At 40.1% G+C, this 25,635-nt stretch overlaps 1 protein-coding gene across 20 annotated transcripts in view; it reads right to left on the bottom strand.

Moving 5' to 3' along the window:
• MAMLD1 (mastermind like domain containing 1) overlaps positions 1–25,635 on the bottom strand; it is a 256,179-nt gene that overhangs the window by 120,820 nt on the left and 109,724 nt on the right. For 8 of the 20 annotated variants that reach the window (XM_086850506.1, XM_086850502.1, XM_086850517.1 and 5 more), the window contains one exon: positions 3,247–3,312. The exons of 2 other annotated variants lie outside the window; for them this stretch is intronic. Coding sequence is in view for 5 of the 18 variants with exons in the window: in XM_086850500.1 (XP_086706626.1) it covers positions 3,247–3,312 (66 nt within the window). In the remaining 13 variants the exon portion in view is untranslated. Of the gene's footprint in view, positions 1–3,246; positions 3,316–4,177; positions 4,318–7,806; positions 7,925–25,635 lie in introns of those variants that run through there. 10 more of the 20 variants (XM_086850499.1, XM_086850501.1, XM_086850509.1 and 7 more) reach the window with 3 other exon arrangements.

Here is a 25,635-nt window from a genome sequence, read left to right as displayed (position 1 = left end):
CACTGTCAGTGTTTTCCTCCTTCTTCCCTGACCAGGCAGCTCTTCATGCAGTATGAGTAACATAATTTTGATTGAGCTAGGAGACTTTTTTCTAAACAGAAGGATAATTGGGGTGATTTGGAAATACACCTTTTAGCCTAGTATGTTATCTCCAGTGATGCAGAACAGAGCAAAAAGGATAGACTTTCACCTCAGCATTTCAACATTGTGGAAGCAAATATAAACCTTTAACGTTAGAGTGCAAACAGCAGCTACAGAGCTCTCCTTGTTATCACTGCTGACTGCTCTGTTTGGGAATTGCAGGCTGGGATGACTGTATCCCTCTCAGGCCAGAGTTAACTGTATTACACAGTCAGAAGCCTTCCTGAACTCTGTGACCATCATCCTCCACAAAAGCATGAAATTAAAATTGTTTCTCTGAATTCAAATGGAACCAATACTTCCTGGGAGACAGATGGGCTTTTCTATACTGAGAAAAGAACCAGTGTCTGGAGCTCTGGTTTAAAGTTTTCATTCAGCTACAGGACAACTCCAGCAAAAGTAGAGACTGGGCACCTTCTTTTTTTCCTTGAACAGCCCTGAATCATAGAATTCGATATTTTATATAAAATATCTGTTTTATATAAAAATTTCTGTTGCTCTTGCATGCAGCTTTTTAGACTACACAGTATGGCTCAGGCAAGAAGACCATGCTTATTCTTTGGAGATTTTTAATTTTTACTTGTAGCTGAATCCTCTAGGTCAATTGTATCTGCAGGGGTGGGAGAGGAATTTAATTGCTTTTACTTCCTACCTTCATCTCAGGGTGACCAGTCCATTAATAATGCACAAGAAACAACTAGGAAATGCATGGTAGATTAGGGATTAATTGATATTTGGAAAGATTCCAATCCACATTTGAAGGAAAAGGTTATGCACTGTAGTCCAGCTCTAGTTATGTGTTTAATTATGTGCATTTGATTATTACTTCTTACAGTCCTGCTTCTTCTGGTTTTAATTCTGTTTCCCCCTTTCTTTGGCCAACAAGGCTTTTACAAAAATTTCCTTGGTTGTTTCTTGCTAGATGCATTTGCTATGTTTGTGATACACACCACCCTATATCAATTAAATACATATATTCCTCTGTATTTTCCAGTAACCATGAGCTTTTCTGCACTGACACCACCCACAGTTTTGTTATGAAAATTTGACTTTCCAAAATATTATTGATTTCTCCTCTTGGATGGTACAAGATTAATAGATTTAGAGGCAAAAGTCCCTCAATCCATTCACTGAATAGGTACTACAATAGGCTTGCTTCAATGCCTGCAGATGTCCTTCAGCACATCACTTTTAGTTATAAACATGAGTGAGGTATTTCTTAAATCAACAAGGCACTAAAATACAGGAAACAGATGGGTAATTCCAGTGATGTCAGAGCAGGAAGGTATGATTTAGTTGGTTTGAAAAGTACGAGCCTGACAACTTGATTTGCTTTGCCATAGAAATGATAATGACTTCAGTAATTTCTTTAGCCATTTTAGAGGCTTCAGAACAGCTAATACTGACACTCATAAAACCAGTAACTACTGGCATCAGAACTTGACTCTAGCTGTCAGGAGCAAGGGATGAGTGTAAAGAATAGAAGACCCAATAGAAAAGATATATTAGGTTCTTTTAAGACCTTGAGAAATTCACCATCTTTTCTCAATGCTAGTTACTTTAAAAACAGACTAAAATAAGGAATGTAACATAAATGTCCAGTTACAAACACTTTGATGTTAGGTGAATTGGGAAAATACCTTTTGAAGACCTCTGGTGTTACAGCAGCTTTTATGATGGTATTTGAATTTGAGAGTAATGGATTCTTCTAAGCTGCTAAAGCCAGGCTATTTGGAAGAGTTTCAGGGCTGCTAAATGCACAATACAGAGAATGTAAAATTTGAGTGACCATCTCAATTTTGGACTAAAATGTCAAAGGAGAGGTAGACCTGTGGTTCATGTTTGGTACCATGAAGTATCTGGAATGCTAATCATGGAAACACTTAAGTACTTTTGCAATAAATTGTCCCTTTGGGAGCAGAGCTAGACTAGTTACAAACGTCTGTCAAGATACAGTAAATGAGTAAAGAAACAGTGATAAAGACTGTCCTTTGCAGTGATCGGTTGGGACTGGAAAATTTAACCTACTGAGCTAGTAAAGGTCACATCACAGGTGACTTTCATAATCTACCAGTGAGTGCTCTGCACTGCCAATGCAGTTCTGTTTTAATTCTCTCCTTGACAGACCAAGAGAAAGGGAAAGTCGTTGAAATGTAAGGAGTACCTCAAGAAGATGACGTGGAGGAATCTCTGCTCACCTCACCACATAATATGGTCATAACAGCTCTGAAAATGCCACCTTTTTTTTTCCATTGCAGGCTATCTTATTCAAACACCCTTTGTCTAATTAGTATGAACAGTAAGCAGAATATCCTATATTACAATATTAAATTTAAAAATATGCTTTTTACAACTATTGTTAAGAGCAGTTTTCAAATCCTTTAGTATTTTTCACCTATAGAGGTATTTTGCTAATTCTGTTTTTTTTTAACATATTTGGTGAAGGTTGTCTGAGTTTCATCTCTTAATCTAGGAGACTTTGCAAGCACCATTTTCAAGCACTGATTTATCTGCTTGGATTCATAAAATAAATGAAGAATGAATTATAAACTGTAGTGGTGCCACAATGGGGTAATTATGCTTTATTTTAATTAAAATCAGAATCTAAAAAATATTTAATTCAGTGGCTATCTACCTGGCTGCACTTGGCCTAGTTTCTTCAAGTACCTAGAGATTCTGCTGAAGTTTTTGTTTGCTCAATCTGCCAAATCCACAGAGCTGCATTCTATGTACAGCTCAGGCTGAAGGCACATTTTCAGCCAAAATAATCTGAATTCTCTGATCATAAGCACTTGCATAAAGCCTGTGTTGCTTTTATACAAATCTACTGTACTTTCCATGACTTCCAGGCTCTCACCTTCCTGTGGTTGCAAGGTTCCTCTGTAACATTTGAGGAAAGAAGGCTCTACAACCTTTCATTTCCATTTTAATGTCCACCCAATCTCTGTAGGAGCCCAGAGATTGTCATGGGCAAATCTCCAGCTCCAGCGAGTTTGCTGACCAAGAATCACAAAAAATAATGAAACTTGTGAAATCATCACAGCACAAAGCAATACAAGTTCTTTCAAACAGAGGAACCGAGGAACCTAAAGAGAGTTTCCTTACCTTTGGTGAAACTCCCAGCTATGTGGTTTATGTCTGTTTTCAGTTGTGCCCAACATATCTTGAGTTCTGCTGGAGAAAGTGATTGTAGTTACCAATCAAATATATATGAGTTTCCCTCACAGCTTATTTTTCATTTTAGTTGGCAATGATCTCATCCCTCTCAGAACCAGTTACATATTGCCTTGGAGACCACAGGTTATCTGGATGTTGCTAGGATGCACCATTGCCTGATTCTCTCTCCTTTTCCTCAGCCACATTGCCCACTCTCTGTGCTGTTAATCCATTTGGATATTGCCATTCTGTACCCCTATGCTGGGAAGTTCCTAAACAGCCGTGTTGCTTACCTTCCCTCTCATGGCACTGTGCTTATCTTGAAGCACCAAACATATATTTGCATGTGCATTCATTTTCCCTAGGTGGGCTGTATCAGCCTTTTGTGGGAAATGCTGCAAACAGACCACAAGTGATGTGAAACTAAGAAAAGCAGGTGGATTGTGTCATATATGGATAAATTGAGAGGGGATGCGGAAGACAGAACAATCTACTATCTAAACTTCTGTACAGTCAGTGCAGTTTATCTGATTGACCTGTATTACCACTGGCAGCAAAAAGCTCCAGTTGGGAAGCCCTTGTTGGTGCTGACAGCAAAGGGAAATGGAGTGAAGAAACCTGAATGAACTGAGCTGAAAAAAAATAAGTTGCTCAACTACCTTTTTCTTCCTAATTGTCATGTTTCAATATAACAGAATAAAGTGACATTTAAAAGGGTAACGTGCATTTTCTTCAAGGACTTGTTGAAACCCATAATACAGTATCTTTGTAATTTACTGGTCATATGTACACAATATAAAGGATCTGGAGCAGAGTACTATCACTATATTTAGAGATAATGATGCTTTTCTTTCATAGGCTTGATATAAACTTTGATTACCTAGCATTTCTTTAATTTGCTGCTATTCAAGAAAACCCTTAGAGCACTGCAGCAAGCAATGCCTTTCTTCAACATTTGCATTTTTTAATTTGCATTTTTTAATTTCCCAGACTGCAGCTCCACACCTACATAGGCTTCTCCTGTGGGAGGGAAGAGAATATATTTCAGTATGAATGATACTGTTTTTCTTCTCAAATAGCTATAATTATTAATTCCATAGATCTACAAAAAAAATCGCTTTGCACTGTTTCACTTAAGTGTGTAGGGTTTTTTACTAACTAACATCAGATGCCAATCTATTGTTCCACTGGTACCCATTCAAAATAGGGCAGTCAAGCAAAAAGTTCAGACTGCTCAAATGACTAGCTGCTGTTCTCAGCAGCCTACTTGTGCATTCCTTTCATACCCCAAAATGACACTGAGTGCAAGAGGAGTTTGGTGCTTTTAAAGGAAGAGCCATTATGTCCATAATACATTAAACTCTACATAGCACATTAATGGCAAGAATCTAGACCAGTTTACTCAGCACTGCAGACTATTTACTAACCAGCAGGGACCAGTTTAGTCAATGTTTTTAAACATGTATTAAGCCCTATGTTGTAGGAGCTGGGGGATGTGCCTGTAGCCTGGGTGGTCCATGTTTTAAATCCCACTGTTCCTGCCTTGGATGGGGACCTCAACCCAGATCTCTTCCACCTCTTAAGAGTGTCAGGCTCTTCTGAAACATTCAGAAAAGGCTATGACAGGAATATCCTATAAAACAATTCACATGTCAAGTGACAAATTTGGGACATCTCATCAAGTAATTCAACCGCTGGTATTTCACTGCATAAAACACAAATTGTAGCAGTGACACTGGAAGAGGCTGAGAGAGCCCACAGCACTCAAAAATCCTGGCGAGCAGAGCCCTTCTGAGACCTAAATTTAATTCTATATGCCAGATTTAGCAGAGGGACGTTTAGTTTTCCATTTCCTAGAAGATGTCCAATTAGCAGAAAAACAAAAAAAAAATGGTCTCTCCCTCACTCTGTTTGGTAGAGAAGCATCAGCTTCCTTTGAGTACCAAACTTCAAGAGAAATTTCAGAATCCCAGGTGACACCATGCACTCAAAGGCCAGAGAGCTGTCCTTCCCTGGGGCATCTGCTCCTGTCTCACCCACCGGTTCCCCTTTCAATATAGTGATTCCTGGGACTGTCATTTTTAACTTCCCCACCTGGTCCAGCTTTGCAGGCAGAATAAGTGCCTAAGTTGGATTTCTGTGTCTCACACAGAGTCTTGCCCCTGAAAAGCCTGTGTGGCTAAATTTGAGGCATGACACAGAGAAAGCAACAAGCAAAATTAGACCTGGAAAAGAGATGACAGCAACAGGGCAATGGTTTTGCTTAGGAATTTAGCCAAGTACTAATGCTTGTCTGTTGGAGAGTATCTGTCTCCAGAACAATTCCATCCACAGACTGAGGTAACAAAATGAATTATTTACTTGACTTTTTCTATCCAAGACGTTGAAGAAGATAATTTATAAACACATTGTGTCTTCCCAAGACTGAAAGTTTGCTCACATAATAAGGTGGGGGAAAAAAGAGCTTGGAAGACTTTATATAACAGTACCATCTTGCAACACCTGCCATAAGAATATTTTATTTGTCAGTCTTTCCTTATCCCATGTCTCTTGAAGACTGGCTAGGTTACTCCATCAAAAGGCAGGAGTAATAGCATCACTTCAGATAAAAGAGAAAGAGGGAAAAGTGCTGTACACATCACATCACCTCACAGTTACATTAACCAGACACCACATCTATGAAAGGTTTACAGACATGGCAATCCATGTCAGCTGCAGGTCTTCTCAGGTATGGGAAAAAATGTTTCATTCGTACATGGTACCTATAATTCAAAATGTTGTGCACAGATTAATTGATGGATTGTTCTTTATGCACAACAATACACTGAGTCAGAGAAAGATTAAATAAATGACAAAGCACAAAAATTAATAGGCACAGGAATTAGCAGAGCCATAAACAGCACTGAATCCCCAGATTTCAGAAAAAAACCCTTACTCTAATGCAACTATATAATTTCCCTTTCTTAAACTATATGCTTCAGGCATCAAATTCTGCTGTGCACAGTACTGAGTATATCATCAACTCTTTGCAAGTACTGAACTGAATAAATAATATTATCTATAATCCCAGTACCATATCCTAAACCACTAAATCTATTGCAATTTGAAATCTTCATATTTAACTGACTTTGGTAAAGATAATTCTGAAAGCTACACTATCTTGGTATGACTAATTAATGTGTAATAATAAGGATAATCATGACCAATAATGCTGCAGTAATAAGGATTTAATCCTACAGATCATTTAATGAAAGCACTTCGATAATTATGATTATTTATTCTTACAGTGTGTTTTTCATGTTAGCAACATCAAGTACCATGATGATTAATAAAGCTAAAGAAATAAAGAGGCACAAAAAATAGCAGGATTATGACACTGCTAATATGCTGAGCTTATGTAATAAACCTTACCAAATATAAAACTGTAAGGGAGATTCTCTTGGGAGAGGGGGAAAAAAACCCCAAACACAAAACCCCTTAAGGCTATGTCAGCAGGATTGAATTGACCTGTGTATCACTGTCATTTCCATTGTCACTCTAGCAAACAAAATAAAATACTAAATAGCATTTTGTGCATTATGGGCTAGGCTGTCAGCTGGTGTAAAGAGGTGCATTGGCATTAATCTAAAGGAGATTTGCTGAGCATCTGGCCGAGCATTTTCAACAGTCTGCATAAGCATAAAGAAATACCTAACATTTCTTGTCCATGATGACTTCAACACCCAGTAGAGGAAGGACAGGTAGTGTCAATGCTCACATCCTCTGATGACAGTGGATATACTTTGTTACTTAGCTAAGCATTGGGACTGGGCATACTGAAATCTTTTAGGGGCTTTTTTGGCTGCAAAGAAGTGCCTTTTGCTTTCCTTCTCTGTTCCCATTCCTGCAGCTAAGCCAAAGGCTTTGGTATGACCCAAGTTAGATTTTTCATAGATATTCATAGCAGGCCAATAGATAAATTCACCTGGTCCAGAAAAGGAATCCTTTTAGCCTACAAAGCATTGCATAGGCAGCATTTTGCCAAAATAGCTTAGAAAGGAAATCACCTGAGCTGGCACAATTTACAGCATCAAAAGAAATCTTCTGCAGGATGGTTTACATAATTAGAGAAGTCTGGTTAGCAATACAGGCAGTTTTCATACACAGTAGACAATCCTCATCAAGAAGTTTTTACTGGTTTGACTTCCCTAGCAAAGTCTTGGTAGTAAAGATCAATTTTAAGAGATCTATTCATCAGCAAAAGTCTGTCTTGGAAGGTGAAATTATTTGGGTTGAGTAACTTTCTACTTAAAAGAGTCCCCTGGATTTATTCCTACTGGGCACACATTGCTCCTGTAGCAATGTGAAACGAGGCAGAAATGGGTTATGGGATGCACAAGAGAAGAGAGAAATCCCAGCAAGGAGGTATACTGAGACATGAGATACAGATGGAAATCATCCACAGTGCTCATGGTCTCCACAGCAGTGTCCACATGCTGGAGCCAGGGAAGTGAAGAAGGGAGTACCAACCTCAGGTATGAGACAGGGAGATAGGAGCAAGTCTTTGGAAGAAACACTGAAGGAACCATTGCAAGGAAATTCTGCAGTTCTTTCTCTTCATAATCATATTGCTCAGGCAGTGTATGAAATGACTGCACAAAGACACAAAAGAACAAAAAGAGATGCTGGGTAAACAGAAACCCTCTGATAAAAGAGAAGCCCATGGTCAGAGAAACTACATGATGGTAAGAAATAGCTGGCATGTTTTGAAAACACACTATATAAACACTGTCTGAAGTTCATGGAACCAACCATCTCTTTGTTAAGGGGATGAACAATATTTCATTCCAAATAACTATCAAGAGTAGCCTCCAGCCACAGAAAGCAAATCTGAATAGGAAGAGATCTTAGCAGATCCAATACAGGCTTTCTACACTACTGGTTGATCCTTCTCCAAACTAATTTAAACAAGTTTAGATTTATATTTATTTATAATATAATATAATTATTATAATATATTTATAATATTAACTATTATTTAAGTTTATATTAAACTAATATAAACAAGGAGAATAAAGGGCTGGATGTTTCTCTGGGGACAGTCATATTTTCTAACTGAAGAGTAAATTGTGTTGAATGTGAATACAAAGTCATAAAACATCATCAGGCTATTAGCTAGGTAAGAATTGTCGAGAAGATATAGTGCTCCACACTGCATTCCTAGTGTTACATATGATAAGTAGAGACAATAGAAATCAGTGGGAAGAATTGGCATGCAGTAATTTCCTTCCCTGGGCCTCCTGCAATTTGCAGAACTCTGCAGAATTTCTCGAGCTGCTTGGTCAGCTTTCTCTTTTGCTGAAATATACTTGGATTTCAATGCTAACTACCACTGCTACAAAAGGAGGGTAGTTATAAAAGGTTGTTTTGCAAAATATTTATAAATTCTGCAGCTTTCTATTTTTAGGTGTTCAATTTAAGCTTCTGGTGGCTGCAGACATCTGTCTTGTCAGAGATTTCTCTGTGCTGCTAACAGAAGTGAAGACTTAGATTCATCATGAAATGAGAATTGGGACTTTGATTCTACAGAAAATAGAACCTAGAGGAGAATCATAAACACACACACATTTTCTTTGCATGTAAATGTTTCTATTATTCTGATGCCAAGATGTTTTTTTGCCTTTTCTTTTATATACCTTTTATATAAGTTCTATATGTCCTCAATATTCTTAGTTGTAATTCCTTAAATCTTATAACTTAGCATAACCCTAGTATTTTGTTAGTCCAGGAGACCAAACATCCTAAAGGCCTCATAGCAGGATGCCAGAAAACCCTAGACTATCTTGGGAAACCAAGGTCTTCTCTAGAACATATCCTGTAAATTAGAGACTGGGCCAATCCAGGGGGCAGTTCCTCAGATGGGGGAATATCACACCTTTCATCCAGGCCTCCCATTGGAGCATCCTTGTTAGATATGCTAATTTGTAAGGTCTATAAATTGTATAGGCAATTTATCATGTGTATGCATTGTGGTGCATTCCAACTTGGCCAAGTGGTCCACCAGTAAGGATCCTTATTAAAATACCAAGGTAAAAAACCCCTATCCCTTAACTATGTCTGGCTTTTAATTTCCTTAGACCAGGATAAGGCATCAATTCCCAGGATTGTTCAGTAATTTAAATAAATAGGAATTTTGTTAGGATTTCCAGTGGGATCAAGATGGAGCCTGGCTGTAGTCAGCAAGAGCTTTCAGGACACAAGGAAGCCTAGAACTACAGAATGTATTTGTATGGAAAAGACCTCTAAGATCACCAAGTCTTACAGTTAACCCAATACTGCCAAGTCTACCACTTAACCATGCCCCTAAGTGCCATCTACACATATTCTAAGTACCTCTAGGGACTCAACCACTTTTCTAGGCAGCCTTTTCCAGTGCTTGACAACCCTTTCAGTGAAGAAATTTTTCTGATCTCAAATCTAAAGCTCCTCTGGCACAACTTGAGGCAAATTCCTCTTGTCCTATTGCTTGCTACTTGGGAGAAGGGACCAACCCCCCAGCTGACCACCAGACTACAACCTTCTTTCAGGCAGTTGTAGAGAGTGATAAGGTTCCCCCTAACCTCCTTTTCTGCAGGTTAAACATCCCCAGCTCTCTCAGCTGCTTATCACACCTGTGCTCCAGATTCTTCCTTAGCTCTGCTCCCTTCTCTGGACACACACCGGCCCCTGAATGTCTTTCTTGATACATCTTTGAGGGACCCAAAACTGGACACAGGATTTGAGGTGTGGCTTGACCACTGCTCAGCACAAGGGGTTGGTCACTGCCTGAGTACTTCTTCCCACCCAGCTTGGTGCCATCCACATCTGAGGATGGCCTCAGTCCCCTTGTTCAGATCATTAATCAAGATGTGATAAGAGATCTGGCCCCAGTACTGAGCCATGTTGCACACCACTGATGACAGCCCCAGTTGGGATGTAATTCCACTCCCCACCACTCTCTGGGCCTGGCTGTCCAGACAGTTTTTTACCCAGTGAACAGTGCACCCATCCAAGGCACGAGGAGCCACCTTCTCCAGGGAAATACTGTGGGAGACGATATCAAAGCTTTTGCCCTTCTAATTTTCTTCCTGCATAACCTCATGACATCTCTGTAGTCTTCCTAAATTATGTGCCCCTTCTTCAAAAAGTCATAAACTCTCCTTTTGTTCCTGAGTTACAGCCAAATCTCAGACAGTCTTCCTCACTGACTAGTCTTTTGATACATGGGGACAGCCTGCTCCTATGCTTTATGATTTCCTTCTTAAAGTATGTCCAGGTCTCCTGGACTCCCCTTCAGGACAGCTTCCCAAGGGACTCTGTCAACCAGTCTCCTAAACAGGACAAAGTCTGCCCTCCAGAAGTTCAAGCATGTCTGTTTGTTGGACACAGTTGTTGCTGTTCAGCCTGATGTGAACTCCTGAGGTTTGTGTTCCCTTTCACTTAGCCTATGTTTCAGCATAGTTTAATAAGTTAACACAGCTTAATATCTCTGCTTAACCATGTACTCAAGGCCGATGGTTCCCTATGCAGTCTGTCAATTATCTCCTCAGTTATTTTACATTTCTGTATAATCTGGAATACCATCTGAAGTAAAATGAAAATTATCAGAAGCCCATTTGCACAGTGTTTGTGCTAGGAGACCAAGGACCTGAAGGGGAAACTTTTTCCTTGAAGAATTATCCCAAATAACATTTTTACAAAGACTGGAGAGCGTATCATGCATAGAGGAGAGATCATGCAAGACTTCTGGAGTCTCATCAACACCATATTTGAACAGAAATGGAAAAGAGGGAGGAAAAACCTGCATACATATATGTGGGATGATAATCATGGACCATGTGATAGGTGTGTGGTATGTTAGTTATGAAAATTATACTAGCTAGGAGAAGGCTTTAGAACAGCAGAGTCTAAAAATGTGATTATTCAGGCTACAAAGAATAAGAGGTGCTGGAATGTTCTGGGGTACATGGAAAGAATATAGAAGCACAGCAACTAGGAAAACTTTTTGGAAAAATCACCCTGCTTAAGGGTCTAAACTCAGGATAGTTCACAAGACAAACAGTGTGCTTCTGCCATCAGCAAGGTACAGGGCATGGCAGCTCAAGAATGAGCTGGTAAAAACTGGGAGAACACCTTCTTGTCTTGGATCCAATCATGTGGTTTAAGACATGGTTGGTTTTGATCAATTTGATTTGCATGCTGCAGCTTCTGTTAAAAAATTCATCATGGGATATAAAATACTTTGCTTGCTCTTAAGATTTCCATTTTTCCTTTCCTATAAGGTTCAAAAGAATCTTTTGCTTGCGCTATTTTGCTCATACCATACTTGAAAGCACAAAAATGTGAACTGTTTGTTTATCCTCAAGGTATGTGCTCTGTAGATTATCACAGTCAAGCTTTGTTGTTCTGCACTACAAAGTGTTCAACCTTGACCTGAGAGGTTGTTTTTTTCCCCACTTCCCCACCCTCTGAGAAAAAGAAAAATAAAGTGAAGATGGAGAAATCATTCTGTATTCTAAGCTAGTGCTCTGTCTTGCTTTAGTAAAGCCTTTGTTGTACATAAACACGTATAAGTTTTCTAGTTACTTGTACCTGGTATTAATATTGAAGCTAGTCTGGGGCTGGAATCACTGTCTTAGTGTGAGTAGAAAATCAGAAGTACAGACTCTTGTGGAGAATTCAGCAGTGTTAAGTGTATGACTTGGCAATAATCAGGGGAAACCTTCCAGGTGACATGTAAGGAATTAACACACATATATCTTACTTAAATATGAAAGAAACCAGAGTGCTCCTCTCCCTGCAGCCTGTTGGCAACTTTACCCTTACATTGAATGATAACACACAGGTGGAATTATGTCTTTCCATTAAGGATCTTTTAGGAAAACATATATAACAACAAAAGTCTGCAAAGGTTTTTTCCTCCCAGACAAATATTGTACAAATCCTAAATTCTAGGATTATTTCAAAAGAGTAAATATGCAAAAAATACAAAATGTTTTCCATTTATTGGTGTGGAATAAGTAATACAGAAGTCTTGCATGAGGGCAAAGTAATACAGTAAATTCCTGCTCCAATCCCATCTCCCAGTATGCTCTGGGATACAAGATAAAAAAAAAGCAGACTGTGTCTCAAAACAGGAGGTGCAAAGGTGACTTTTGAAATCTCCCGATCCCAACCTAATTGCTAGACAGTCCCAACACATAAGTTAGAGCAGCTTCAAGCATCAATATCTAAACATGATTTTTGTTCTAGTCCAAAGCCCATCAGGCACCAGGCACCAATACCACAGAAATATTCTCTGGGAAAAGAATTAATAAGTTCCAGAGCCATTTGCTTTGTCAGCCTGGAGAAAGCCCTATTTAACTCTTTGCATAACTCCAGTATTGATAGTTTTGACCATATCTTCTCAGATATACCACAGTAGCTGCTATTCATAATTCAACAATGTTTCTACAGTATCTTGTTAAACTTTCCTCCTGATAATCCATGAGTGACTCTTTAATTATCTGAGTCTGTGAAAGTTTCTGCTTTTTTGTACTTCTACAGAAAGTTAAAAGCTTTAAAAGCTGTTTAGCCATTAATCTCAGGTCTATAAATCTTAAACTATATCTAATAATCTTGGAAAAATTTTCTCAGGCCCAGATAGACACTGATTTGAAACTTCTGACCAAATGGCTAAAGCATAAATATATCCCAGATGTTACCATGGATGTTTGTTTTGACCAGTCATTAAACTTTTATATGCACAGATACTTGGCATCAAATTACATTTTCTTAAAATTCCTACCAGAGGAAATTTGATAGGTATGAAATTCCTTTTTTCCTATGAATGCTGAAATGTGGCAATTATCAGTACATAGGGCCACTGGGTTTATACAGGACATTCACATATGAACAAGGGAAATATTTATTTATCATGAGCGACAGAAATATTTCCCTTATTTCCTGCAGTGACAGAAGGGATGGGACAAATCAGTTGAATTCTGATCACATGAGGTCACAGCTTGCAGGAATGAGTACATGGGTGTAAATATTATATAGGGCTAAAAGCAGTATGCAATGGATCTTTTTCTAAAAGAAGACTTTTGTTGACCCTTGCATTTTAAAATGAATCAAAGATGGAAACTCAATGTAGTACAAAATGTGGAAGTTAAATTGTTTCATGCTTGTAGGTTCCTTTGATAAAACTCCAACTCCATCTCTATTTATACTTTGGCTATTCCATCTTCTTTTCCAGGAGGACCAATATTCCAGCACCACATAATCAGATGGCTGGCAGCTGGGCACCACTGTGCTCAACAGTCAAACCCATTAGATATGAAAAAAAAAGAAACTGTCAAGGAAACCTTCATCATCTATGCCCTGTATATTAAAACTAGAAGCCCCAAAGTGTGCTGCTTTTGAATTCTTGCAGGGTTACAGGCCTACAAAACAGATCAACTCTGCCAATTGTGAAACACCCTAGAGCATGTATTGTCTTTTAAAGTGACAGATTAAACTCTCTATTAACAAAGCTATCCTTCTTTCCTTAAGCAAGTTGTAAGGAATTCCACTCACTCTTACAGTGAAGGATTTGGGTGCTCTTCTGAATAGCTTCCAGGATGCCCCACCAGCCTGCTTCAGACTGATTTTGGTCTTGCACCAGCAATAAATGAATCATCAGAGGTATTTTAGTGAAGGTCCAAAATTAGGCTCCAGCTGCAGACCTGTGTGTTTTTGTGCTAAGAAAGCCTAAGTTGGGCATGCAGAAGAGCTGTGCTGGAGGGGGCCAGGAAGGACCCTTTCCTATTTGGGTACAGTAACTCAGACACACAATCCAGTTTCTACTGACTATTTTACTTATGTCTCTGATGTTTGTCTCAATGCTGTCAGCATGCCAAGACAGCATTGGGGACAGAAAATCAGGAGAGCAAAGGCAAATATCATGTCACGCTAAGTGATCCATGAAGGTAGATACCTGTCTCCAAAAAATTTGAAATCTCTTTAGACAGAGCTGCCTCTTTCTGTAGTTATGTGGAATCATCTCTGTCAAAGTGAGGGAAAGGTCCTTCTTGGCTGTAAACAGTGTATGAGACCATACCCAGACACTGCTCAAGAGAAAAGTTCCAATTACATCTAGTACTCTCTGCAGAAAACACCTAGAAAAATCCTAAGCAGCTGCAGCAGCCACAGGCCCAGCCATGTGGGCACTATCCTCACCCCAAATAAAAAACATGGCTCATGCCTGTGGTACTCACCCAGCAATAAACTGCTCAAAGAATGAAAGAACAAACCTGGGGGAAATTATTCTTCAGTATAATTTCAGTTGAAAGAAAATATTCTCTAACTGGTCAAACAGTAACTCACAATCAGGATTTGAAGACACCATGATTAATTCTGTCTTTCTGAGTTTGCAAACTGCTCCATGAAGTACAAATGACTTTTTTATTTATAATGGACTAACTCTGAAACATAATGATGGCAGTTAAAAAAAAGAAATGTTTAGTATTTCATTACCTGATAGTACTAGCAAAATATTTAGCCCAATATATGTGCCCATAAGCCCATACAATCTCTCTCCACATGTGAAATCAATGTGTCACAGACCTCAACTCTGTTCTTCACATGACATTTTGTATGACACAATCATGCAATTTCAAGCCAAAAAACCAGTTAGATTTGCCATAAAATGCTGCAGATGGAAAACAGAGACAATGGACAAGACATTATGAGATACACTGAATATCATAGTACGGTGTGGCCCCTGTTCTGACTACATTATTCATGTTCATATTTAATTAATAAAAAACTTTATCTAATTTCCACAAGGTTTCCAGCCTCTTGCAATAAAATACAGCCCTGGAATCCTGACATCCTTCTGCAAAATTCTGGTTGAGCTGGGTACTTAGAAGTAAAAGTATTCATTTTTAAGACAAAGCCCAAAGACCAGATCACACTAGAGCTTTAATGTTTAAGCTATTGTAAACAATTTTTGACAACAGTTTTGAAGAAGGAAGTGCCTGTCTTGTCTACCAACATCTTTTGAAAAGCACCAGGTTTTGACCAATGTGTAAGACTAATGTAAATCAGAAGCAATCTCCTTGAAGCTAACAGAAATCAGATTCCAGGCTCATAAGCTTTTGCACACTGAATTTAACTATCTGTCATGTCTGGGAGGTTACAGCACAGATCTAAAAGAAGGTATGGTGTAAGATCAATGTTAAGGAAGGAGTTTCATTTAAAAGACCATCTTTTCCCATCAGACATGATAGGAGATTTATTATTCCAATATTATTGTTGAAACTAAAAAAGAGATAAAAAATAAACAGGAACAAATATTTTCATTTTATGACTGTGAAGAACATTTCATACTGTAAACATATCTTGGTCTATAATATTTACCCACTAAAAAAAAAAATAATTTCAATACAGTCCTTATTGCTAGCTCGGCAGAGTCTCTCCAGAACATTGTGTTAATGATTAATATGAAGTCAGTGGAATTCCACAGTTGTTGAGAGTCTTGTGCCCAAGAATGAACTGCATTGCTAAATCAGCAAAGACAGTTGTCAAGGTAACCTCTATGTAATCTATTTAACTGGCTCCCAAAACACCAATCAAGGTCAGATAACGCACTCAAACACCATATGAACACACTCATATGGCATAAAGCTTTGTATCAAGACAGCAGGGAGGAAAAAACCTCATTATGAAGCAGGGGAAAAAAATAAATTCAGTTTTGAGAAGTGTTAATTGGGATTGCAGTTAGCTTTGTGGGGAAAGCATGCTGCTCATCTGAATATGTTTTATCTATAGTAGAAGTAATTTCAGTCCAGTCCAGTTTGAATAGCAATATCCTTCTACACGTCTTAAAAAAAAAAAAGGGACAAAAACAACCCACCCAAAAAGTAAAACCAGCCACATATAAATTATTAATTTCATTTATTGTTTTATTAATGCATGTCTGGCATCTACACCCTGATACAAAATTCTCATTTTGTTTTCTCTGCAATAGATTACTGTGTTACTTAACAACAAATAAAATGCCAGCAGCATCTCAGAGCTGGGGATATAGCTCTCCACACAACACAATTCCACAGGTCCTGTTCCCCTGAGACCTCTCTCCTCCTGTGGAAACTTTCCAGTCAATTCTGTAAAGGAGAAGAATCTATTTGGAGTTACAATCTGATGGGTATCCTGAATTTTTAGTTTTATTTACTTGCTGTGAATTCAGATCTCTTTAGCCTAACAAGGGCTGGCAAGAGTCTCTGGGTTCTGAGCTGATTCTTATTCCAACAATTGCTGCACATACAAATCAACATCCTTTGCTTGATATTTACTGCTTTGCTCAACATTTACTGCTTTGCTCATCCTGGAAGCAAAGGACAGTAAACATTATGAGAATTAAACAGGTTGTCTGTTTTCCTTGGAGTCTTCATACCCTTCATACACTTCTGCTGGGAAACTACAGTACACCACAACTTGTTACTTCTACTCCTGAATGAATCTCAACAAATATCCCTATGCTGCTTCAGTAAAAGTATATACCAGGGAAGCTATTTCCTTCCTTCAGCCATTCCTTGTCAGTATCATGGAGCTGTGCTAATTCAGGACCCTGCTCCTGTTCCACAAAGATGCCAAAAGGTCTTGCTGTGGAAATAAAGAGCTAAAATTAACCGCTCCAAAACTGCAGAAAGCAATCATGGTAAAGACTATATAACATCTGTGTGTTTAGACAATATCTTTGGCCAATGTCATTCATATAAAATAAAAATTGTTCTTTAAGGGCAAAAGGACTGTATACATCATATGTGTACATCATACATTATTTGACTCAGATGTGATCCTGAGAATCAAGAGTCACCAGTAACTCTGCTTAAGTTCTAGACATTTAGTATTTCTCAGTGTTTCCTCCTTTGTAAAAGTGTGTGAGATCTGTTTGCCTCTCTGGGATCAGTGCAGCATCCAAGGGCTATAAAATCATGTACTAGATTAGGAAACAAGGAAGACAACTGCACATTCTAGTCATCCCCAATGTGGGAGAGTGCGATGGTGCTACAAGCTGCTGCTTATCACGTTGCTACTGAAGGCAAGCATGTAGGCAGAACTCACAGTCACAGAACTACGCCAGGACTGCTCTGGATCCACTAGGCTGGGGATAACAAAGCTGCTAAGCTGCCTCCAACTTACTTGAGAAAGTCAAGCTTCAGGAGAAGACAAGCTATGTTGCCTGTCACAGCATCTCACCTTACAGATGTAGGGCAAATGTGTACCCGCAGGCACCCACATGGTGCACCCACCCACACCACACATCATGGTTGGCTTTCAACACATGCTCTGAGTTCCATCTCAGGGAAACAAGACTAAAGGCTGGGAAGGACCTAAATGTTGTCTGGATGTGGAGTCAGGATAGATGAAACATGAACAATTTCATTTGAACACCTTAAGGATCCAAATATAATTCACAACATTTTTTGTTAAAATAACCATCACCATAAAATCTGAACACATTGCCAATACTCAGGAATTCACCACGGCCCTATTAGATACATAAAAGCTGTGGGCCCCATTTTGAGGTGAAGAAGCTAATGAGGATGTGGACTAACTGATTTTCTCACTGTCTACAAGATGCACATGGCAATCACAGGTGGATGCCAAGAAACCCTTAAACCCCAGCACAGATGAAGCACTGTGGTCTCTGTCTTTAAAAAAAAAACACAGTTGAGAGCTCTGAGCACCCACAAAACCTGTTGATTTCAGATTTCATCCAGAGGTGAGAGCATTTGGCACTTGTCAGATGTGTTAGAATAAAAGGAAGGAGCTTGTGTATCTTTTCAAGCTCCAATGACTGTGGCTGATTTCAACAAGAAATTAGTAGGCTGTCTCTGGGTTTTGACATGTAAGACTCAGAGACACTGACAGCTAATGAAGCTCTGAGACAATTACAGTGACTCTCCCATGATGAAGCGAAATCCACCTCTGCATTGCTGGGGCACCAGTGTAATGGAAGTTGGACTATTCATAGCATATCCCCTTTATTGCTACTACAAACACTGATATGACAGTGCAGATAAAGAGGAAAGAGGATGAAAATTGAAAGCTCATGTCTTAGACTGATGATGTCAGAGATGCTGTATACAGTCAATCAGTGTAAGAGTGGTTCTTGTCTGAACAAATACATGATAAGCCAAGTTTCAAAGTAACAGGACTGTAAATATATATTTGTTGCCATGCCTAAAGTAACTTGATATTTCAGCTCTCAGAAAGTGGTTCTGGATTCACAATGACTTCAGCTCTTACATGCCTTTGAATGTGGATCTAGGTTACTTTTGAGTTAATTTTGTTACATAAACAGAACTAATTTAATTTCAATCACTAATCTGGCACTGTACCTTGTGTGTGTGTGTGTGTGTGTGTGTGTGTGTGTATGCAGGCTTTGTGTTTTCTTTATTAATCCCAATTAGAATTGTAAACATGGATTGTACCAAAACCACTCTTCTTTGCATGCATAAAATTGCTCTTATATTTCTAGGAAGTTTTATGCAGGCATGAGCACCAGGTAACAAGACTTTACTCTGCGAGGGTGTAGCACAGCCAGTGTAGGCAATGCTGACAGGAGGTACCATGCACTTCCTACCAGAGACAGGATAATGTAGTTCTGTGGACCACCTAATATAAATGTACATATGGAATATAAAGCAGGATGGTTCTACCATCTAGCCACAAAAGTAATTTAAAAAGCCACGAGTAAATGAATATGAAACCATCACAGTTACTGCACCACCTCTATTTTGCATATTATTACAGTAAAGTCATGGTTACAGTCATTTCAGTCAGCACTCCCTTTATGGAAGTAATTTCTGGAGGTCACAGCCTGAAAGCATGTTTATATCTGATAAAAAAAACATAATTCTTGGAGGTTTCTGAGACTTAAAAAACCCCTCAAAACACCACCCCCCATCCCACAATAGCATCAAAAACCTATCTTGAACAATACTGTGTGTTGAATTTATTAAACAAAGTTTTTATAAGGGGACTCTTATTTTTTTCCATCTTTTAAATACTAAACTAATACTTCTAACTTTGAAATACTAAATTTAAAGATTTAATTTGCTCATTCCTAATCGCAACATATACAATGGAAAGCTCTGAAGCAGTACTGTCCTGGGGTGACTTTATGATGCTTGTATCCCCAGTTGCCTGGTTTATGTTACATATTAAGTTCTGCATCTTTAAAACTGGCTCTGAGAATGAAAGGTGGGAAGAAGAAGCATGCAGTTTGTATTGAAAATAAAACATCACTCCCCAGCATTCTACTCCTGGACTGTGGTGTCTGCAGCATGGACAGTCAGCAGGACAGAGGTTCTCTTTGGTTTTTAGTTGGTTTTAGCTAGCTGAGGCAGAGGAGTTCCCTGGACTTTTTTTTTCCCCCTTGGATCTGTTCAAACCTGCTCTGGACTGAAAAACCCAGACAAACCCTGGGAGCTCACGCTTGTGGCCCACTGGGGCCTGGGCACTTTCTGGAGCCAGAGGGACTGATAAGAACCTGAGCGAGCTGAGCTGCACCACATGGAAAATACTTTTTTTTCCTGGATTTGCCATTTCATTGGACAGTGAGAGGTTTTATTGTTTAATACTATTCAATTTCTGTTAGATAAACAGGTTTTTTCCACTTCTCTCCAAGGAAATCTCCTTTCCCAAGCCAGCTGGGGGGAGGGACCGCTTGGATTTGCTTTCTGAGGGGATGCCTTTTGGAGGTTCTCTCCCAAATTTGCCCTAAACCAGGACAAATTGCAGGTGTGGTTTTCACGCATCTCCCACTTACCCATACACTTCAAAGGTACTGTTTGAGCTGTGTGTAAAACCTTTGAAATCTGGAGGGGAAGGGATCGCTACAGACCCAGCCCCATGCATGGCATCAGGATCAGCACTTGCATGTAGATTCTCATATCTCCGAAGGAACATGAACTAATCCACACAGTAAGACAGGATTTACAAAACAGACTGTAAACAGCTCCTAAGATAGCTGTTACTGCCTCTGTGTTAATGTGTTTGCAAGATTAGTATTAATTACCCAATAAGGAATATATCTGTTTTGAGACCTTCTAATAAGTCTGTACTTAATATTAAACAAATCACATGCAAATGAAAGAACATACGGTATACACAAGAAAGTATTCAATTATTTGTATATATTTAAGGGGTTTATAATAAATAAATAAATCTGTCCTTGCAGGATCTATTATAGTACATATATATGTATCAATGAATAGTGATTGGATAAAGGATATATTCTGTGGGAGTCAGCCTAACTTAGACACAGGGTCAGACCGATTTCACCTCTAGTAAACTGAGCCTCAGTTTTAAGCCCTAGGAAACATTCGTTACCTCAGGATGAGCCTGAGTTCTCCTCCCAGGAGCCTTTGAAGTCGACATGCTAATTAACCCAAGTCTTGTTCCTCCATTGGCCAGTTGTGGTTATGTCTCCAGAATGTTCCTCCCCTCAGGTTATATATTATTGTACCCTCCTTTGTTCCTCTCTTTGGCTGGTTGCCCCCATGGAGTTCCCTTGGTTGCTGTGATCGGCTTTTGGGCATCGTCCCTATTTTCTTCTATTCCCTATTAAAGTGTTCTTTTCCTGGTGCGAACCATTGTTCCCACTCCTAATTATTTTCTTGCCACCCTCTGCCCTGAAGCCAGGGGACCTATAGGTTTGTCGTAGCCACCCTCCCTGGGACAATAATCAATACAGACATTCAAGGTTAAATAAGCAATAGAAAGGTGATATGAACTTATGATTGCCAATACACTCAACCTAGCTACCTGTGATTGTAGCTGTTTATCTTTTGTATAATAATGGTTAGTACAATTATGCATACATGGGTGCCCATCCAGTCCTCCCATCCTCCAACTTTATCATTCCTGGCTTAGGATCGTGTTTTGAACCTTCTTAATCATTCTGTTTAATATGAGAATTACAATATTTTTCTTAGGTAAACAAGAGAGGAAAAAAAACAAGTGATAGAAGAAATCTAGTATAAAGAAGTATCATTTCACTGCAGCCCACCAATCAATGCTGACTTTTACCAACTGGGACCCCAGATAGAGACTCTGACCCCCCCAGTCAGGCACTGTTGGGGGTTAGGTGTCCTTCCTTTAGTTCTGGCTCACCTATGGAATTTTTACCCATTAGTTGCAGGGAAAACCTGACTGCTGGTACTCAGTGCGTGCTTGAGAAGCACAAAGAGTTTGGCTGGGCCCAAGGGGAAAGGGGGCAGGAAAAGGGGAGGGCGGGGGCAGCTTGCTGCTTTCCTCGGCTTCAGAGGAGGACACTTGATGGGAGCTCTTGCTGTGGAGGGAAGGGAATTCGCCATCACCCAGACGGAGCTGCTGCTTCTCCCCTCTTTGTTGGTGGCCTCGCACCCCCTGTCCTGCCGGGACGTGTGGCAGTGCCAGGCACCGCCACGGAGCTGCTGATCCACCTCAGCCACCGGCCCAGGATCTCAGCTCATCCCTGCTGATCCACCTCAGCCACCGGCCCAGGATCTCAGCTCATCCCTGCTGTTCCAGCTGAGTGTTCCTCAGAGCCCTGCAGGAGCACCGGCACTGACTGCCTGAGGGGTTTGTGAAGCAAAGCCTCTCCTCCATCCCTTCCCATCTCAGCCGAGAAAGCTGCCACGGGGTCCCTGGTCCTGTGTTCTTGCTAACGCTGTAGTTATTGTTGTTTGTTTGCCTGGTTATACTAGTAAAGAACTGTTATTCCTATCCCCAGATCTCTGCCTGAGAGCCCCTTGATTTCAAAATTATAATAATTCGGAGGGAGGGGGTCTACATTTTCATTCCAAGGGAGGCTCCTGCCCTCCCTAGCAGACACCTGTCTTCCAAAACCAAGACAGGCATCCAATAACAAACTGCCAATCCACCGACCAGCATGAAAGGCACTGATTCTCCTCCTACCATTCACCACATTTCCCAGCTCCTTTCCAGCAGTGGGAGGGGGTATTGGGAGCAAGGGATGCCCAGCTTGGCTCAGCCCTGACAGAACCGGGTGCGGGTCCTGTTGTGGGTGTGGAGCTGATGCCAGTGCTGCTGCCTGTGACTAATCAGCCCCCACAAGGCTCACACTTGTTTATTCCACTTAGATTCCTCTGCTCCATATCAAAACACAACAGCCAGTGATACTAATTCATCTTCATTTTCTCAAGTAAAAAAAACCAACATGGCAACTCAGGCAAATGTTTATATAAAAATGCTTTTTAATTTCTTGAGACCTCTGTGACTGAATTTTCCTTCAAGAATAACAGTTAATGGCTTCACTGTACCAGGTAAAGGCTTTGCACAAGTTCTGACAAAAAAAGGGTTGTACAGTGTGTTTTTTATAACATAAATCTCCCCCAAACCTACTTCTGTAAACAGTAATAAGAACATGCAGGGCTTTTTAATTGAACATTAAACTCAGCAGTCCCATTACATTCACAGTACAGTATCCAATTAATACATCCTTTGGGGTTGTTTTTTTTCCCTTTGTCCCACCCACAGAGATGTTACAAATTGGATTTAAATTAAATTTCATTCTAAACACATATATTCATTCATAACAAAACAGTGACAAATTAGCTTATCCCATTTAAAATCATTGTATGCTGAGGCTGATTGCCTCTTGCTCCAACCCAGGGCCTATTTCCCAAAGGTCATGTATTTCAAGAACTGACGCACAAATGTGTGTGTAGCTATTAACAGGGGAATTGGTTTGATTATTACATGAAATATCAGGTTGAACTGCAGTGTATTTTAAAGTGTGAATATGGAAAAGGGTTGTTTTTATTATTGCATGAGTAAAGGGGTACAAAGGGACGGGTACAGAGTGCTTCAGGGGTGGGTGCAGCTGTTCTAGAAATGCCTACATTTGATTTTCCCACTTTTTAAAATATAATCAGATACAGAAAGAAACCTGACCGCCAACTTCACTTTTAACATAGCTTGTTGTAAATCCATTGAAACACTGTTCCCCATTAGCCACCTTTCCTGTACAGGAATAACATATAAGGAGATTTTTGTGTTTGGTTGTGGGTTTTTTCCCATCACGGCTGGGCCTTTGCTAGTTTTAGCATTTAAAGGAAGCCAGAATGGGTCAGGTGTTGAGAGAGAACAAATTTGATACCACTCCTGAGAGAACTTGGATAGATTCCAAATCAATCTGTCTCAGGGGGTAGAAGGGAGGGCAAAAAATCAACAGGCATGAGAAAAAGATGCTGAGTATTACCATGGCTGAACATCAACTGTGGTTAGATCCAACACTTGTGAAGCAAAGGATATTGAAACCATTATTTGTAAAGAAAAAAGCCATAATTTCAAAATTATGGTGGAATGTGTTTAGAAAATAAACATTTTCAATTTGCCCTAAAATTTGTTAGGAGTAAACAAACTCACTGTTTTTACCAGGTTTATGCAGTCCTTATACACTGTGGATATTTTGGAGATAATTCAGGACTCATTGTTAGAAATTTCTGGAACAGGTAAGACTGTGATGCCCCTCCATAGGAATGTGCTTTAGCTATCTATTGGCCTAGGGTAGTTAGCCACAACTGCTAACAAATAGGAAAAAAGAAACAATTAAAATTCTAATTGGTTTGAAACTTTAAATCCCATCCCAGCATGCACTCTCATTCCTCTACATACTACCAAAATCCTAGCAAACCTTCTTACCTTCTCTCCATGGGCCAGCCATGCACAAATTTGCTGTTTCCAAAATACAAACCCCAAGTTTAACTCTGGATTTAATCCAGATAGTCACTTGCTAGATACTCACTTCACTGAATATGCTAACATCTTCACAAGGAGGGCCCAGAACCTCATGGAATTGGCTATGAAGGAACATTTCTCAGATGTGCAAGTCCAACCATTAACCCAGCACTGCCAAATCACCACAACACCATCTAACGTCTTTTAAATACCTTCAGGGATGGTAACTCAAACGCTTCTTTGGGGAGCCGGTTTCAGCGCGAGACAACCCTTTCAGTGAAGCTAATATCCAACCTAAATCCCCTCTGACACAACTTAAAGCCTCTGGTTCTGTTGTTACTTGGGAGAAGAGACTAACAGCCAGCTCACTACATCCTGCTTTCAGGCAGTTTTAGGGAGTGATGAGGTCCTTCCTCAGCCTCTTTTTCTCCAGGATAAACACCCCCAGCTCCCTCAGCTGCTCCTCACCAGCCTTGTGCTCCAGACTCTTCCCCATCTCCTTTCCCTTCTCTGGACACATTCCAGCCCTGCAATGTCCTTCTTGGCACGAGGGGCCCAGAACTGAACACAGGATTCAAGGTGTGGTCTGACCAGTGCCCAGCATGGGTGGATGGTCACTGCCCTGGTCCTGCTGCCACTCTATTGCTGGAACAGGCCAGGTGCCATTGGCCTTCTTGGCCTCCTGTGCACATCTGGCTCCTGTTCAGCTGTTCTCTACCAGCACTCCCAGGTCCCTTCCCTCTGGGCACCTTCCAGCCCCTCTGCCCTGACCCTGGAGGCACTGCAGGGGATCGTTGTGTGTGCAGGATATGATATGTGGTAGCTGTCAGCTGAATTTTTTCCCATATGCCAATGGTGTGAATACTGTGAAGTTCTTTTCTACCTTCACAGCTGTACCAGACTCAAGGCCCAGGTGTAACAACTCCTGGCATTAGTAGTTTTTCCTTTGCCACATGAAGGAGAGCTACGGAAGTGCAGATTACACCTTCACCAATAACAGTTTACAGCTACAGGATCTCAAAACATGTTCCCCATTTTGCACAAGGTCTACTGAGCAGTGTTTGAGGTTGTACCATCTGCCCAAACAATATTTCGACATTACTGCACCCTATAAATCAAATACAACTGCAAGAAAGAAGGTGGTCATAAACTAACAGAAAATTCAGGCCTATAGTGCACATATATTAGACTAGATCAACCCATCATGTTGCCCAGTGGTTGAATGCAGACAACAGGCCAATTTATTTAGGTTATCTGTGGCTGACAGGTAAGAAGCACGCATGGGGTGTTGGGAGAGCATGCACATGTTCGGATAACAAGGTTTGCATGTTCTGACTGGTCTGACAGGGAAATACCTTCCCTCTGTCCTCACTGCTACTTGCCTGTTGGGGGGTCCCAGAAAAAATATAATCAACAACCAATGTAAGGATATCTGGGAGGAGGAACACTTATTTTAGGAAAGAATGAAGTGGGGCACCTGGGATAGAAAATGATGCTTAGGTAGGCAAGCAACTGCAGCCAGAGACAGGGAGAAGGAATGTCTCAAAGAAGTAAAGGAATTGATGTGGGTGGGAATTGCAAGTGAGGCAGAAGGGACTTGAG

This window comes from Cyanistes caeruleus, chromosome 14 (genome assembly GCF_971803275.1).
Source record: "Cyanistes caeruleus chromosome 14, bCyaCae1.hap1.1, whole genome shotgun sequence".
In the NCBI taxonomy this organism is placed as follows: Eukaryota; Metazoa; Chordata; class Aves; order Passeriformes; family Paridae; genus Cyanistes; species Cyanistes caeruleus.
Note: the sequence above shows the minus strand (reverse complement) of the source record. Positions and strands in the feature narration are given on the sequence as shown.